This window comes from Leucoraja erinacea, chromosome 7 (genome assembly GCF_028641065.1).
Source record: "Leucoraja erinacea ecotype New England chromosome 7, Leri_hhj_1, whole genome shotgun sequence".
NCBI lineage: Eukaryota > Metazoa > Chordata > Chondrichthyes > Rajiformes > Rajidae > Leucoraja > Leucoraja erinaceus.
The window spans coordinates 65,476,508-65,495,780 of NC_073383.1; the positions used below are offsets into that span (position 1 = coordinate 65,476,508).

General features: G+C 41.6%; 1 protein-coding gene across 5 annotated transcripts in view; it reads left to right on the forward strand.

Moving 5' to 3' along the window:
- The window catches only part of mbd6 (methyl-CpG binding domain protein 6), a 211,044-nt gene extending 194,453 nt beyond the window's left edge, over positions 1–16,591 (forward strand). For all 5 annotated transcript variants that reach the window (XM_055638685.1, XM_055638684.1, XM_055638686.1 and 2 more), the window contains one exon: positions 15,392–16,591. In XM_055638685.1, coding sequence (XP_055494660.1) covers positions 15,392–15,463 — 72 coding nt within the window. In that variant the 3' untranslated portion in view covers positions 15,464–16,591. The remainder of the gene's footprint in view (positions 1–15,391) is intronic.
- Positions 16,592–19,273: the final 2,682 nt, after the last annotated feature.

The window sequence follows — 19,273 nt, forward strand, 5'->3', positions numbered from 1 at the left end:
AATTGGTCCATTGGAGAGACAGAGTGGACAGCTATCTGCAGAGCCAAAAGAGATGGGGGAGATATTGAACAATTTTTTTTCTTCGGTATTCACCAAGGAGAAGGATATTGAATTATGTGAGGTAAGGGAAACTAGTAGAGTAGCTATGGATACTATGAGGTTCAAAGTAAAAGAAGTACTGACACTTTTGAAAAATATAAAAGTGGATAAGTCTCCAGGTCCTGACAGGATATTCCCTAGGACATTGAGGGAAGTTAGTGTAGAAATAGCCGGGGCTATGACAGAAATATTTCAAATGTCATTAGAAACGGGAATAGTCCCCGAGGATTGGCGTACTGCGCATGTTGTTCCATTGTTTAAAAGGGTTCTAAGAGTAAACCTAGCAATTATAGACCTGTTAGTTTGACTTCAGTGGTGGGCAAATTAATGGAAAAGATACTTAGAGATAATATATATATAAACATCTAGATAAACAGGGTCTGATTAGGAACAGTCAACATGGATTTGTGCCTGGAAGGTCATGTTTGACTAATCTTCTTAAATTATTTGAAGAGGTTACTAGGGAAATTGATGAGGGTAAAGCAGTGGATGTTGTCTATATGGACTTTAGTAAGGCCTTTGACAAGGTTCCTCATGGAAGGTTGGTTAAGAAGGTTCAACTGTTGGGTATAAATGCAGGAATAGCAAGATGGATTCAACAGTGGCTGAATGGGAGAAGCCAGAGGGTAATGGTGGATGGCTGTTTATCGGGTTGGAGGCAGGTGACTAGTGGGGTGCCTCAGGGATATGTGTTGGGTCCTTTGTTGTTTGCAATGTACATCAATGATATGGATGAAGGTGTGGTAAATTGGATTAGTAAGTATGCAGATGATACCAAGATAGGGGGTGTTGTGGATAATGAAGAGGATTTCCAAAGTCTACAGAGTGATTTAGGCCATTTGGAAAAATGGGCTGAAAGATGGCAGATGGAGTTTAATGCTGATAAATGTGAGGTGCTACACCTTGGCAGGACAAATCAAAATAGGACGTACATGGTAAATGGTAGGGAATTGAAGAATACAGTTGAACAGAGGGATCATAGAAACATAGAAACATAGAAATTAGGTGCAGGAGTAGGCCATTCGGCCCTTCGAGCCTGCACCGCCATTCAATATGATCATGGCTGATCATCCAACTCAGTGTCCCGTACCTGCCTTCTCTCCATACCCCCTAATCCCCTTAGCCACAAGGGCCACATCTAACTCCCTCTTAAATATAGCCAATGAACTGGCCTCAACTACCCTCTGTGGCAGAGAGTTCCAGAGATTTACCACTCTCTGTGTGAAAAAAGTTCTTCTCATCTCGGTTTTAAAGGATTTCCCCCTTATCCTTAAGCTGTGACCCCTTGTCCTGGACTTCCCTAACATCGGGAACAATCTTCCTGCATCTAGCCTGTCCAACCCCTTAAGAATTTTGTAAGTTTTCTATAAGATCCCCTCTCAATCTCCTAAATTCTAGAGAGTATAAACCAAGTCTATCCAGTCTTTCTTCATAAGACAGTCCTGACATCCCAGGAATCAGTCTGGTGAACCGTCTCTGCACTCCCTCTATGGCAATAATGTCCTTCCTCAGATTTAGAGACCAAAACTGTACGCAATACTCCAGGTGTGGTCTCACCAAGACCCAGTACAACTGCAGTAGAACCTCCCTGCTCCTATACTCAAATCCTTTTGCAATGAAAGCTAACATACCATTTGCTTTCTTTACTGCCTGCTGCACCTGCATGCCTACCTTCAATGACTGGTGTACCATGACACCCAGGTCTCGCTGCATCTCCCCCTTTCCCAATCGGCCACCATTTAGATAATAGTCTGCTTTCCCGTTTTTGCCACCAAAATGGATAACCTCACATTTATCCACATTATACTACATCTGCCAAACATTTGTCCACTCACCCAGCCTATCCAAGTCACCTTGCAGTCTCCTAGCATCCTCCTCACAGCTAACACTGCCCCCCAGCTTAGTGTCATCCGCAAACTTGGAGATATTGCCTTCAATTCCCTCATCCAGATCATTAATATATATTGTAAATAGCTGGGGTCCCAGCACTGAGCCTTGCGGTACCCCACTAGTCACTGCCTGCCATTGTGAAAAGGACTCGTTTACTCCTACTCTTTGCTTCCTGTTTGCCAGCCAGTTCTCTATCCACATCAATACTGAACCCCCAATGCCGTGTGCTTTAAGTTTGTATACTAATCTCTTATGTGGAACCTTGTCGAAAGCCTTCTGGAAGTCCAGATACACCACATCCACTGGTTCTCCCCTATCCACGCTACTAGTTACATCCTCGAAAAATTCTATAAGATTCGTCAGACATGATTTACCTTTCGTAAATCCATGCTGACTTTGTCCAATGATTTCACCACTTTCCAAATGTGCTGCTATCCCATCTTTAATAACTGACTCTAGCAGTTTCCCCACTACCGATGTTAGACTAACTGGTCTGTAATTCCCCATTTTCTCTCTCCCTCCCTTCTTAAAAAGTGGGGTTACGTTTGCTACCCGCCAATCTTCAGGAACTACTCCAGAATCTAAAGAGTTTTGAAAGATTATTACTAATGCATCCACTATTTCTGGAGCTACTTCCTTAAGTACTCTGGGATGCAGCCTATCTGGCCCTGGGGATTTATCGGCCTTTAATCCATTCAATTTACCCAACACTGGGATCTGGGTATAACCGTGCATAGTTCCTTGAAGGTGGAATCTCATATAGATAGGGTGGTAAAGAAAGCTTTTGGTATGCTAGGCTTTATAAATCAGAGCATTGAGTATAGAAGCTGGGATGGAATGTTAAAATTGTACAAGGCATTGGTGAGACCAAATCTGGAGTATGGTGTACAATTTTGGTCGCCCAATTATAGGAAGGATGTCAACAAAATAGAGAGAGTACAGAGGAGATTTACTAGAATGTTGCCTGGGTTTCAACAACCAAGTTACAGAGATAGGTTGAATAAGTTAGGTCTTTATTCTCTGGAGCGCAGAAGGTTAAGGGAGGACCTGATAGAGGTCTTTAAAATGATGAGAGGGATAGACAGAGTTGATGTGGACAAGCTTTTCCCTTTGAGAATAGGGAAGATTCAAACAAGAGGACATGACTTCAGAATTAAGGGACAGAAGTTTAGGGGTAATATGAGGGGGAACTTCTTTACTCAGAGAGTGGTAGCGGTGTGGAATGAGCTTCCAGTGGAAGTGGTGGAGGCAGGTTCATTGGTATCATTTAAAAATAAATTGGATAGGCATATGGATGAGAAGGGAATGGAGGGTTATGGTATGAGTGCAGGCAGGTGGGACTAAGGGGAAAAAAAATTTGTTTGGCACGGACTTGTAGGGCCGAGATGGCCTGTTTCCGTGCTGTAATTGTTATATGGTTATTTTGAAAAAGGGTGTAATAACCTCGGGTTCCAGCTTCTGAACCTTCTGTGTATTCTATAAATCAGATCAATCTCAATTTACTATTCTTAACATAAATCAGTCAATTCTTTAATGAAATAATTATTTAATTGAATTTTCAAAGTAAGTCTCAGTTGAATTCACTAATTGTCTGGTTTTTAACTACAGTGTCATTTACATAGTTGTACTTTCCAGTCGTCGCAGTTTAATTTTCAATGATTTAATTAACAATCTCCTCCCATGAAAGTTGAAGTATCATACAGAATTTAGTTTATGAATATGTTATCAAATATAATTCCAATAGATATTTGATTCTTGCACAATTCAGTGGCAAGACTCAAAATGGGGTTTCCAGAGCAATAAAGACTTGGATTATTTAGGGAAAGCTATCCTGCAAAGATTAAAACTGTAACACAAGGTCTCCTCTTCCTATGTCCACCACACTTGTGCCACTGCACTCCTTGGCCAAAATGTAGTTAAGTTTAGTTTATGGGACGTGTACAGAGGTACATTGAAAAGCTTTTGTTTCGTGCTAACCAGTCAGTGGAAAGACAATACATGATTACAATCGATGAAGCATTTATCAGCATAGATTTTAAAAGTATAAAAGTGCATTTTCAAAAAAAAAAATGTGATAAACCTTGTTGGTGGTCAGTAGATTTCTAGTAACAATATGCAAAAATCAGGGACAAAATTCATGATTACTTGGACAAACATGGATTGCAGAATGTTATTAAAAAATTGAGAGAAAAGAAATATTGAATCAGAAAATTATCCGATGATGTGGAAAATTGCAGTGTAATAAGGTGATTCGCATCAGTTTGTAAGCATTCATCCACATGTTGATGCGGAGGCAAATTTATTCTGTATCTTGCTTGGACAAGGTAATAGGAGCAGTAACTTCAACAGGGTGCAAACGAAATTTGTGGCTTGTGCTTGAAACTAATTGAACATTAACATTTAAAAATATAAAAACATATGATTTTTAATTAATACTATCATACCTTTAAACCTTTCAGTGTAATATTGCATGTTGTCTTGGAACACCATTCTTATTACCAAATTGCAGTTGCTGACTTGCACTACACTGTCTCAGCATTCATTTGCACCTCCTCTAATCCAGTGTACCGTATTCACGATGTGGTCTTCCATACTTACTAGAAACCACACAGATTGGGTGACTATGTTACTTGGCACCAGTGTTCAACCTGCAGTGAGCTTCAGTTACCTGTAACTAGTTCTCTTTCCCACTCTCACCGAGGCTTCCTCCCTGTTCTAACATTGCCCTTTGCAAGTTTGAGGATCATCACTACAACTGTACGGGCACGTAAAGGTAAACTCCATCAAATTCAACTTTTTCACTGTATCAATAGACAATAGAAACATAGAAAATAGGTGCAGGAGTAGGCCATTCGGCCCTTCGAGCCTGCACCGCCATTCAATATGATCATGGCTGATCATCCAACTCAGTATCCTGTACCTGCTTTCTCTCCACACCCCCGATCCCTCTATCCACAAGGGCCACATCTAACTCCCTCTTAAATATAGCCAATGAACTGGCCTCAACTACATTCTGTGGCTGAGAATTCCAGAGATTCACCACTCTCTGTGTAAAAAATGTTTTTCTCATCTCAGTCCTAAAAGATTTCCCCTTTATCCTTAAACTGTGACCCCTTGTTCTGGACTTCCCCAACATCGGGAACAATCTTCCTGCATCTAGCCTGTCCAACCCCTTAAGAATTTTGTAAGTTTCTATAAGATCCCCCCTCAATCTTCTAAATTCTAGCGAGTACAAGCCAAGTCTATCCAGTCTTTCTTCATATGAAAGTCCTGACATCCCAGGAATCAGTCTGATGAACCTTCTCTATACTCCCTCTATGGCAAGAATGTCCTTGGTGCAGGATGGCAAGGTGCAGCAGTAGGCCATTCGGCCCTTGGAGCCAGCGCCGCCATTCAATGTGATCATGGCTGATCATCCCCAATCAGTAACCGTTCCTGCCTTCTCCCCATATCCTCTGACTCCGTTATCTTTAAGAGCCCTATCTAGCTCTCTCTTGAAAGTATCCAGAGAACTGGCCTCCACCGCCCTCTGAGGCAGACTTAAAACTCTGTGTGTGAAGAAGTGTTTCCTCATCTGCATTCTAAATGGCTTAACCCTTAAACTGTGGCCCCTGTTTCTGGACTCCCCCAACATCGGGAACATGTTTCCTGCCTCTAGAGTGTCCAAACCCTTAATAATCTTATGTTTCAATAAGATATCCTCTCATCCTTCTTAACTCCAGAGTATACAAGCCCAGCCGCTCCATTCGCTCAGCATATGACAGTCCTGCCATCCCGGGAATTAACCTTGTAAGCCTACGCTGCACTCCCTCAATAGCAAGAATGTCCTTCAGCAAATTAGGGGACCAAAACTGCACACAAGACTCCAGGTGTGGCCTCACTAGAGCCCTATACAACTGCAGAAGGACCTCTTTGCTCCAATGCTCAATTCCTCTTGTTATGAAGGCCAACATTCCATTTGCTTTCTTCACTGCCTGCTGTACCCGCATGCTTACTTTCATTGACTGATGAATAAGGACCCCCAGATCCCGTATTTCCCCTTTTCCCAATTTGACACCATTTAGATAATAATCTGCCATCCTGTTTTTGCTACCAAAGTGGATAACCTCACATTTATCCATATTAAACTGCATCTGCCCACTGCCCACACCCAACCTGTCCAAGTCACCCTGCATTCTCATAGCATCCTCCTCACAGTCCACAGCTTTGTGTCATCTGCAAATTTGCTAATGTTACCTTGAATCCCTTCATCTAAATCATTGATGTATATTGTAAACAGCTGCAGTCCCAGCACCAAGCCTTGCAGTACCCCACTAGTCACTGCCTACCATTCCGAAAGGGGCCCTTTAATCCCTACTCTTTGTTTCCTGTCTGCCAACCAATTTTCTATCCATGTCAGCACTCTACCCCCAATACCATGTGCCATAATTTTGCCCACTAATCTCCTATGTGGGACCTGACCAGATTGTATCAGAACCAACCGGATTGTAGCTGATGATCTGACCAGATCATCGATAGATATCTGTAACATTGAACTCTGTTTTTCCTTGTCCACCAATCAGTTACCTCAGTTTCGACTCCATATCACAGCATTTTATATTTTTCTTTGTTTCACCTCCTCCCCCCACCAACAGCTGTCACCATGGCCATTCTCACCCCATCAGAAATTTCCTTTGTCCAAACCATCCCTCCCTCCACATCTTTTCTGAAAATTAGAATTAAATTTTACTTCGGAGTCACGTGAGTGACTATGTGAAGAACCCCGCCAGGACGCATGCGTGTCATATCGCTTTCACGCTTACGAAACGACAGGCGGGGTGGAGCGTTCCCCCGCAGCGGTAAGTTTGAAACCGCAACCTGCAGGTGTGATTTACTCTGCGGTAGTGTTTGTCCCCGTGCTGTTTTTACACAGGGGGGGGGGAAGCTGGACAAAATAGTGTCCACAAGTGCTGCGAGTGAAGCTGGCTGGGGAGGACCGCGAAGTTGCGGGAGCCAGCAGCAGCTGAAGGCACAAGCCCCGTAAGTGGGATCAGCTGTGCCGACTTTTGGTCCCGCGCCGGCCAGAACACCACGGCCGGGCGGGAGACTATTCAGAATGGGGCCGTTGACTTTGACAAATCGAAACGGCAGGAGGCGGGGTGGAACGACGTTCCCCCATAGCGACAGTTTAAACCTGGACCTGCAGGTAAGTGAAACTGCGGTCTTTATTCTCCCTATACTGTTTCACAGGTGGGGAAACATGGAGAGCTGTGCAAACAACGGCAGGCGGCACAGGAATCACCCGTAAGGGAACGGCTGTGCCAGATTTCGCTCCCGCACCGGCCAGATTAAACACCATGGCTGGGCGGGAGACTATACAGAACGGAGCCGTTGGCTTTGACAAGTCAAAACAGCAGGAGGAGGGATGGAAGACGTTCCCCCTTAACGGCAAGTTTTAAGCCTGGACCTGCAGGTATGTGATACTGCCGTCTTTATTGTTCGCATGCTGTTCTACAGGTGGGGGAAACATGCACAAAGCAAAGAAGTCGACCAGAGCTGCGACAAAGCTGGCGGGGGAAGACCGCGGAGTTGCGGACGCCAGCAGCGGCCGGCGGCACAGGAATCACCCGTAAGGGAACAGCTGTGCCCGACTTCGCCCCCGCACCGGCCAGATTAAACACTGCGTCTGGGCGGGAAGGCAAGAAGAAACCAAAAGAGTCGTTGACTGATGAGTCCGACTTTGGGCGGCCAGCGACCGTGAGCGCTGGAGCCCGTTGGAGCGGCTTATGGAGCCGAGCTCCAACATGGAAAAGAAAGTTGGAGCGGCTTATGGAGCCGAGCTCCAACATGACAGGCTCCGGGAGATGGAGTCTAGTCACTGTGGGCACTATGTAAAACCCACAGCAGCACCTCTTGTAGGGTTTCACAGTGCATCTCCCTCGTCAGAGGGGGGTACTGGGGGGTCAATTCTGGGCTGACCCTGAAAAGGGGTTTTGCCGAACAAAACTACAAGTGTGCAGGGGGTGCAGGAAGGCAAAATCTACTGGTCATGGTGTCCAAATACATACAGCCAGACCACGATGGACACCACTGCAAAAATACTTGGAACAGGAACCTGCGCATCCCTGAATGTTCCAGTCATGGAAATAGCATCTGGAAACATGTCGGAGCAGGACTTAGGAAAGCCCTGGGGCTCATAAAGGCGACAACATTAAGGATCTCCTACAGCCAAAGACAACACCCTTATGCACCCACCAGCAGAACAAGCGAAGCTGGTGAAAGCTCAAGGGCCGGGCATACAGGACAGTGGTCTTTTAGACCATAGCCCAGACCGGCCTTTCTGGAAGATGCACAAACCCACAACCCAAAAATAAACCCAGACACCGGCGCCTCAACCTCCACGAAAACAACACAGAAGAAGCAAACTTCCACTGGCAACAATGGAGGTAGGTGGGTCTGGTCCCTTACAAATTATAGGAAGTCGATAATACACACATTGGTGGGAGATTACACTCTTTTGGATATGGTGTATATTAACTACAGCACATATCCTAAGCAGTATCCAGGGATATACCATTGAATTGTCTAAAACGGGTAATGGGTAAACCCAACACGATTGGCTGGAATACATTGTACTATATATTCAGTACAGAATGGGAACTGGTAACTGCTAAAGGACTGATTTCTAAAGGCTACTCCATGGCCAGCATCGACCTAAAAGATGCTTACTATTCAGTGCCTACACGGACTGATCACAAACGTTATTTTAAAAAATTCAACTGGATGGGGCAGCTCTGGCAGTATAGAGCTCTACCAAATACATAATCATATGATCATACTAATTGTGGGCATAACTTTGGAGTTGGCCTAACTAGCTGTAACAGCCACCATACAATTGGGTGAAAACTGGGGTTATCGTCCATCCAGTTAAATCTAAACTAACGCCTACCAACATAATGGATTATTTGGGGTTCACTATTGACAGCTCACATGTCGGTGACTTTACCAAAGGACAAGGCTACAGTCTTAACTGAGGCCTGCAACAACCCCACTGACATCAGTGAACCATCTATCAGATTGGTAGCAAGTATAATTGGCATATAGTGTCTGCCTTTCCAGCCACACAATTTGGACCTTTGTATTACCAAAAATCTACAAAGGGCAAAATATAAACACTCAAAGTTAATACTGGCCATTTCGACAGATCAATAAGCCACCAATCAAAGCTTATGGAATTAAAATGGTGGAGGGATAACATTCGGCATTGTTCCAACCCTATCGTTATCAGCAAACCCTTAGTGGTGCTACAAACTGATGACTGTGTGCTTGGTTGGGGTACTACCAATTTCCATCTCCATCTGTGGAGGTAGATGAAAGGCACATGAGGCATCATTATCACAGACACTGGGCATAAACTACCTGGAAATGTGGGGTGCGTTCTATGGCCTAAAGTCATACTGCTCTGGGATAAATCACCAGCGTGTTAGACTACAGAGTGACAATCTGACTAATACAATTTGGTAATGGTGTATCCAGAGAAATATTGGAATATCAGCTACTTACCTACCAGGTAACCCAAAATTCAGTGACAGACATCAGGTCACGCAAATTCTACAAAATAAGACTTAATCACCAGTTACCAAACTGTGTTTCTTGGGAACCAGACCCTGGGACAGCAGGGACAGATGCTTTTCACTGCATTGAGGGGGCAATTGTTTATCTATGCATTCTCTCCTTTTCTGCATCATCAGTCGGGTATTACGAAAAATACAACAAGACTCAGCGTCTGTTAATTGGTAGTGCCGATTGGCCTACTTAACCATGGTTCCCTGTGATACTCAACATGGGGTTTAACCATGCATCACCATCCTGAAACAACCAGATTATTGGTTCATCCTGTAACAGGGGAACCCATCCATGTCAAAAACAACAAACCTATCAATTTGTAGAGCCTAAAGAAACCTCTACTGCAACTGGGACTGGCGGACCGAACATTGAACATTATCTCAGCGGGCCACAGACAGTCCACCAAAAACTATATCTGGTATACATCAGGAAATGGGAGATATTTTGTCACAGAAACAACATCACCTTCAGTTGATGAACATAACGTCTGTTCTCAAATTCCTGGCAGGCCTCCATTATGATGAGGGGCTCAGTTACAGTGCCATTAACTGCGCCAGAAGTGCCCTATCAACATATCTATGGTGAGGATCAGAGCATCATTCTGTTGGGACTCACCCCTGGTAACCAAAATTATCAGGGGAAATTTTAATATCTATCCCCCAAGAACCAGGTACTCTCTAAATGGGATATGAGTATTGCCCTAACGTTGCTACGGAATTGGTCTCCAGAAACAGCTCTGTCCCTGCATAAGACTGACGCACAAAACAGTCATGCTGATGGCTTTGGTCACGGCACTAAGGGTACAGTCGTACATAAGTTAAGGCTGGACTATATGACTTCTTCAACAGGAATATGACGTTTCATATTACGAATTAGTCAAACAGAACAGACCGGGATCATCAGGCCTCAAAATAGAATTTAGGGATTACCCTACAGATATCGTCTCTGTATAATAAGACAATTATTGTTCTATATGGAGAACACCAAAAACATCTGAGGCTATGAGATGGCACTACTAATCAGCCACAAACAAACCCACAAAAAAATGTTGGTTCAAACTATTTTCAGATGGCTGAAACAGGTTTTAACAACAGCTGGGGTGGATACTAACATATTCAAATCTTATTCCACCAGGGCTGCAACTACATCGGCAGCTATGGAGTTGGATGTACCAATGAACCAAATCCTCGAGACAGCAGGATGGATCAGGGGAAAATGTTCCAACTATTCTACCACAAACCAGTAGTTAAACTGGAACTTTGCAGAGCCAATTTTAAGCTCTGTAATATAATTTCACCCCATAAATAGGGGCTATAATTTGTTGTTAACAATTTATCATGGATTTCCATGTTGGATTCATGTCTAAACATGTTAACACAATTCCTCCCACGGTCAATTAAGGCAGATGTGATGCATGGACTCGTTTCCACGGCATGAAATCACAGAGCTTTGAAATCTTTACGTAGTCACTCACGTGACTCCGAAGTAAAATAGTAAGATTAAACGAGAACTTACCAGTTCGAAGTTTGATTGTTATTTTATGAGGAGTATGTTGAGGGAATACGTGCCCTCTGCTCCCACCCTTAATCATATACTCAACTGGTATTTTCTTCTATAATCTTACTATGTTCAGTCATTACAGTTATCTGTGATTTCACACCGCTGCTTTGAAGAATGACACGCATGCGTCCTGGCGGGGTTCTTCACGTATTCCCTCAACGTACTCCTCATAAAATAACGATCAAACTTCGAACTGGTAAGTCCTCGTTTAATCTTACTATTTCTTCCCATTACTTACAGAGTATCTTCAGCCTGAAATCTTCTGCTTTTCTTTCTACAAATGCTGTCCGACCTTCTGACTTTTCCAGCATTATCTACTTTTATTTCAGATTTTCAGCAACTTTTTTAGGTTTTAATGTTTCTACCTTTTCTTAAAATTCTGAAAGAAATCGGAGAATTTTCCGAATGGGTATTCCGTGATTGTATTCCTTGTTTATTTTTGCTTCATATAGTATTTTAGAGGAGTTCTTTAAGCATTGTTAATTTCTTCGATATTACAAGCTTTTGTTCCTCAGCAAAAATATCCCAATATATCACTCTTCCAAATCAAAAGCTAAGATTAGCTGGCAAATTGGTGAAACTGAGAAAGCAGCAAGTTGTGATCTGGAAGTGTGTAGACAGTAATTTAATTAATTGTGATTTGCAACATTCCCCTGAACCATCTGGACTATAAATTGAAAGATCAGCACTTGGGCTTTCAAAATGTGAAAAATTATGTCATAATGGGAATATTATTCCATTCAGTTACATGGTAAGTCAATTGGAAAATTGCGAATGTTTCCATATAAATGCAAAGTACCAATGATATTGGTTTAAAGTACGGAAAATGCATTTAAGGAACATAAGTTCAAACGTATGCTCTGTCTGACCTGTAAACTGGATGTATAGTGCCTCATTTTGGTAGCAGTGGGACATGTTACTCATACTGTGAAGTCTTTTGAGAAATATTTGCTGAAATTTAAAATACTTACGGTACCTTCCCTGATTGTAGTGTAGTAATCAAAAATTGTTAGGCAATGATACAATCTATTTGAGCCGCAGCATCTTGATGTACTTCTGTTTATTTGTGCTTAGTCAAGTTTGCTAGATATAAGTTCCACTGTACCAACTCTAAAAGACAAAATATGATACTGGTGAATATGAATATAATTGGGCTTGAACCTAAAGGGGAGTCTTTCTTGTATTCAGAATTATTTTTATGTGGAGCTGTTGGCATGTGATGTTGACATGTCCAATTCTAACATTTTTCAAACTTTATAGTACTGTTGAAATCATTTTGATCAGATTTAACGGAAGAATGTCCTGAGAATTCTGTATTCAGATACTAGACTAAGTGGGACCCATAGGGTCCCAGTCACATGGGAGGCCTGGTCCCCCAACGCAACGGAGGGAGGGTTGTAGGGTGTGGGGAAGGGGTGGGGGCTGTGCGGGGGGGGGGGGGGGGGGATCGAGCATTGTGGAGCCGGAGAGGGGGGGTTGTGGAGGCTTGGGGGAGGGTGTGGGCAGGGGGGGGTGGGGGGGAGAGAGCTCTGAGAAAGGACGGGGTTGTGGGGGAGAGGGGATATCACGGGGGAGGGGGGGGGCAGAGGGGAAGGGGCTGGAAGACTCACAGCGGGCGGTGATCGCTGGACGTTCTCCTCCAGAGTCTCCTTTTTCCGTTTGCCGACATCTCCTACTCTGGGCCAGGCCGGGTTGGGCAGATTCCGTTCCCTCCGAATATTGTGTCACTTCCGGTCCCTCCGAAAATTGTGTCTGGTTGGAGACCTCCGTCGGCCATCCAGAGCCTCCCTCAGCTCCAGTAAAGACGTGATGGAAACCTCCCGCCGGCCATCCAGAGACTCCCTCAACTCCAGTAAAGACGCGATGGCGCAGGAAGGGGCGGACTGTCCCGCGGAGTGACAGGAGAAAAAATCAATCCACGCGGCTCCGACTGGCAGGGGAGTAGATTGATGTGCGCATGCGCGATTTTTACACCTCGCTAACTTTTGCATTAGGCCACCAATTGGAACGAAACTTGGTGCAATCGCAGTACAGGATAACAGTGTGAGTAAGGTGGTGGGAAAACGGAGCGCTATCGTGTACCGTTTTTTTGCAAATAGAATGACCACACAAACCGGAAGATAACAAGATCAGAGTCTTAGTAATGTATAGATAGAAGATAGATATAGATATATACATTAGCCATTGAAGGAGATGCCTCGTGGTAATTTCCTCAAGTTACTTTATAGGTAAGTCTGAATAGTATTGGTCGTTTAGTTACCACTTATACTTCTAAAAGATAGCAAAGTGACTGAAACAAAATGCTGCACAAACCTACCTGAGGTACGACTAACAAAGCTGTTTTTGTGTTGTGCTGGATCATTTGTGTATAGGATTTGAATTAAGAAAGCAGGTTCAATACTTCGGCCATCCTGGATTAATAGTTTAGCTTACTCCGGGTCAGAAACATGTGATGTAATAACAAGGAACTACAGGTGCAAGTTTAGACCAAAGAACATGCTGGAATAACTCAGCAGGTCAGGAAGCATCTCTGGAAACATGGGTAGTTGATGGTTTGGGCTGGGGCCTTTCTTCAGACTGCTTGCAGGAGAGCTGGGAAGAAAGCTAAAAAAAAAGGAAGGGCAGGACAGAGAATGGCCAACAATGGGTGAACACAGGTGTGAGTTTTATAGTCTGAAGACGGGTCCTGACCTGAAACATCACTTAACCATGTTCTCCAGAAATGCTGACTGACCTGCTGAGTTACTACAGCATTTTTTGTCTGTTGTCAGAAATTTGTGAGTTTGACACAGCTCTACTCCTAACAGTGCAACCTCGTATATTTGTGATGTCGTTTTGAGTGGAAGTTGCATTATTGACAGAACAATCGTTTAGATAGAATGTTACATCAAGTGAATGTCTATTAGTTTCAATGGTTTATGCATTAAACATTTAATTGAACTATTTCCATTGGATGGCCAGCCTCAATTGATTTCACCAGAGCAAGCAAACATGTAATTCTCCTCATTGTAGACACAAGGAACGACAGATGCCAGTTTGCAAAAAGGACACACAGTTCTGGTGTAACTCAGCGACTCCCACACTTTGTCTCTTTTTCCATTCTCCTCATTCTTGGTTCTCAAGATCTTTGTTTGCAGAAGGCCAGTTGTCTTTATGAATATAAATGTTCCAATGTAATACTTTGAATTTTTAACGGCTAATTTTGATGCTAATAAGTAAACAAGTCGTTGGTCTTCTCTGAAATCCATGTTTGTTTGTTTCAGATATCTTTTGGCTCCAAGCCTAGAAAAATAATGTGAAAGTATTTGTATTTATTTGATTCCTTTCACAATCGCAATGCACCCAAGCATTATCTCCCTCATATCAGTGTTTTGCTCCTGTGTGATTCATGGTACTCATGCTGTAGCCTTGAATCTACAAAATGGATTGAACAGACTTCATGAAAATGAGCTGTGTGCAACTAAATCACTGGTACTCCACACACATCATTCTATTGCCCTTTGAAAGGGTTTACCTATGCTTCATTCTCTGCCAACATACTGTTGTGTTACGAAATCAACACATATTTGTGTCATATTAAGCAGATATTTTGTGTACCCTATTTACATTTTAATTCTGGTAAGTGTCACATTTTTTAGACTTGTTTTGCGTAGATCAAGATATCCAAAACATGGATGAAATAAATGTTCAGGATTTTTATTTTGCACTCTGAAATATCCTTTCAACAATTTAGTTATAAAAAGAGGATATAAATAAATATTACAACAAAGTGAATAAATTCCGAAATGTTTCTAACCATAATGAAATGACAATTTAATGAATCAGATTTGAGGGAAATGTGTTTTATGTTTGCATTAGAAATTTGTACTTGGATGCTAAACTGCAATCAAGAAATTCTTAATGAAGTTTTATTGAGTACAGAATATGAATGCTCTGCTGATTTGTGTTGCCTGGCCTATTCTGTGATCTGCAGAACATTTGAAATCATAATTTTAGCAATGCGACCATCTTAAAATTAATTTGAGAACCATTGGCAGTGAATTATTGATTCAATGTCCAAATTGAGAATAGGCCCCAATAAACAAAGATTTTGATCACGACTGTAATCCAGCCACCAAAATAATTAAAAACTTGATATACAAATTTCTATCTTTATATAATTTTGTATCTTAAACATCATTCAGGAAATGTACTGCACTTCATTGAGTTAATCTGTAGTTTATTTTGCATTTTTCAGGTCCATCAGACACAACAGAAGGAGAGACAAGTCAAGTCACCAAAAGCCAAGAGGCGAAAAATTTCTAGATAACGTTCAATGTCTTCATCACTGATTATAGTTATATGGTGGAACTGTATGTATATAGAGTCTTAGTTATCCACAACGCTACAAGGTGCTAATGAACCGTGGTACAGTGTTTCTTCAATAATGAGCAAAGATTATATGCTGGATAGCTCATCAGAAACCTTGTGAGATCATGGTTACAGTTTATCTACTGCTTGCCTAAAAATTGACATTTTCTACAATACTAAAAGAAAATCAAGAATATCAAAAACTGAATAGTCCAAATGTTTCTGACAAATTTTCATGTGTATATAGATTATGCAAAATTTCATGGTAATATCAAATTGTAAATACTGTATAAAGTTGTCATGTACAAGCATACTTAATGCACAGTTTATCTTTTTCTTGTACAAAATAGTGTACAAAATTATTTGGTTTCTATTGAGTACACATACAAGAGATTACCAGTGTAAAGAGGATAAATAAAAATGCCGCTTAAAGCTTTTATATGCAAGATGCTGTTTTTGTATTTAACAGCAGATGAGGCATGGTTATGTGATAACTTGATTATGACAGACACTTCACACCACCAATGTTCATTTCTATTCTGTTTAGAATTCTGTCCTTTGTGCAATGGCATGGAGGTCTCCTGCAGTCCTACATGCAAACTTCATGTAAAATTAAGTCTTTATTCCCTCACCTTTTCACCATTCTGATGGGTGTGTACTGTTTTAATGGTATTGTCTGTGTTTTCTTATCAATCAGCTTTTTTGCTGTTTTATGTCAAAACAAATGTTTTATCCATCAAAAATGTGCGCTTTCATATTTAATTTTGCTTTTCTTTGCTTTATTCCTGAACTGTCTTGTAATGACCAACTTTGCTCTTTGTTTTGACATTGATTTGTATTTTCTCACATGTATACTTTACATTAGTAGAACATGTAAAGTATGTTGTGCACTTGATTTTAATTAGTTGATGGCATTTATGTGGATGATAGGACTAGTTTGTTCCAGTCCATGCAAGTTCTAAAGGTTTTATGGTTTCATGTAAAGGACAGTAATTGTAAATATTGTGAACATTACAGGTCGTGCAGTGTTGTAACATTTTTAATAATGTTGCACCTACTTTACAATTAAAAACTGGTCACTCATACTTGAGTTTCTGCTTGTGGAGCCATTCTTTAACAACACTTCAAGATCAAATAGGAATCCTAATGCAGTGTACCAGGCATCCTTTTAACTGTTTTTTTCCCTATGAAGAGGTTTTCTTTTTAACATCCTTTGCCGTTTCCAAGGACCATAACTGCTTACATTGTGTATTTGGAGGCAGTCTTTGCATTTTTTCACACTAAATGACAAGCACAGCAGATCAATTTTGTATATTGATTTATTTGTTTGAACCTCTTACCCAGAAAATGGAAGGCAATTTCCAACTCAGTCTGGATTTTTAATTCAATTGTTTTCCTCTGTGCCAAATTGGTCAAGGGAATTTTCTGATTTGCCAAAGCTTCTGTGAAGCGGTTATTGAATTAAAGACGGATTGGAGCACCACAATGATGGATTGATCATCTTCAGTGTAAAATTCTATGGTTGTTTAATTTAACCTGAAAACATATAGACCAAGCCTTTGCAGTTGTTCTAAAAGCAAACCCAGTTACAGCAACTTCTCGAGTAGGCATGTGTACAATTAAAATCACAAATGCTCTGTAATTCACTGCATTCAAGACTGCACTTTGCGGCATTCTTCAGCAAAATCTTTAACTTTAATGAATACATGTGAACTTCAGTACTTTTTGAATTAGTATCACTGTAAAATACCTTAAATGTATTTCATTACATGAGCTCTAAAAATGTAATGTTGCACCAAAATATAATTACTGCTCAGTAAAAAAAATGCCCCATTATAGAACTAATTTTATATGTGGTTTGCAACTCTCTCAAATATTTCAGAAAAGGTTTTGAATAAAGAAATTATTACTTTTAAATGTTTGCTATTTCAACTGCTCTATCAATCTTGTGTGTATATATTCCTTTTTTAATTATCTAAAATATGAATTAAGTGCCCCCTTTAAATGTGAGGCTGTGCAGCCAGTTTGATGACCCCACTTGTGGAAGACTAGGATTTCCCGTAATGGCACCAACTGGTGTAGGAAAACTGAGGAGAATGTACATAGTATAGAAAACTTTATCTTCATGGGTAGGTTTCTTCAAGATCAATGGTGAGCATCACGGTATGTTTTTATTTCCAAAAATAAACTTTATTCAGAATAAAAAATATATGCAACACAAAAACTGCAAAAATGCTTCTGACATTCTCAGCATCTATAAGTTCATTAGTGTCATATTCAGCAGTGTTAGCAGCTATCCTTATACCAAGCACCCTTGCCAATCTCGTGGTGCCCTGGGCTGATATCCCTTCCCTAGTTTGAGGGGTGTCCCAACCAGACTCTGCTCCTCAATGTCCTGCAGGGGAAGGATTTTAGACTGGTCCCACACAAATGAGACTTGGCTGCACCAAGCTTCAGCAAGTCCCTCGGCATGTGCTCCTGCAGTCTGGAATGGGCCAGTCGGCAACATTCTCTGATTAACAACTTGTTTTGCTGGCAGGCCTACAAGTTTTGGGCAGACCAAAGAGCATTTTTAGCTGAGTAGCACTTGATGTCCATCTCTGAATATAAAGTTATCTTTATTGTAAACACAGATTTTAAAATTAAGCTTTCTAAAATAAGTAGCACGTGTCTCAAAGTCCTTTTCAGGGCAGCATGATTACATTTGAATATTACATTTTTGTTGACTTTTTGACCATTGTGATTTGGTTGCAAATAATTTATATCTATACAAAGCAAAAAGCTGCAAATGCTGCAATTCTTTATTACAAAGGATACTGACAGCACCCAACACGTTCAGCAACAGCAATGGGGAGCGAAATAATGCATGTCTTGATTCCTCTTAAAATAGGTAGTGGGGAAAATAAGTGTGTAAAGTCGCAGACAGGATGAAAGGCAGAGGGAACAGAAGCAACGCCCCCCAGACAAGGTGTATACCTAAGTTGTCACGGTAAGGTGGATAGTGGGTAGGGGAGAAGTGTTGTGTCTCCTGCAGTAGCATAATAGAGTGTGTGGTATGGGTACTGGAGTTTGAAGCATGAACCAAGGAGAGGAGGGAGAGAACAGTCTGCTCAGAATGGTAAAAAGATGGAGTGAAGATTTATCCATGAATGTCCAATTCTTCTGTATCTCCATCTTTAAAGTAGAAACATAACTACTCTCCTTCCACCACCACACCCATCTGCCTGGCTTAACATTTTCTGGAAATGGACAACTCCTACTTAAACGGCACCCCACTTGTTCAATTCAGAGAGATTACTATGGAAACCTGCATGGATCCAAGCCATGTCTGTCTTTCAGTCTTTGCCTGCTCTTACTCAGGCCATCTCCCTCTGTCCATTATATTGATGACAAAAATCACTTAAAATGCATGTAAACATTTCATGACCTGTGCTGCCGATTTCCACCCTGACAGGTGCCTTCTCTTATCTTCACTGCAATATCTTCCTCCTACCTAAAAGCATTTAGCATTTGACTCAATTTGTTCAATCAGCAAACAACATTAAATCATTTCAAGTACAGCACTACTTCTTATTGAATCCACATACAAGATTAGAAGTTGTTCAGCCAGAGCTGAACTCACTTCTCAGCATCTGCACAATGGTGTCTGTCTTACGCTTCTTGTGCGTGGTGGTGGAAAGATTGGTGGAAACAGGGCCGCGACGTGAATGCTTTTTTCCTTGACCCCAAGTATAGCATTACAAGAGGGCAGATTTTGAGAATGTATCTG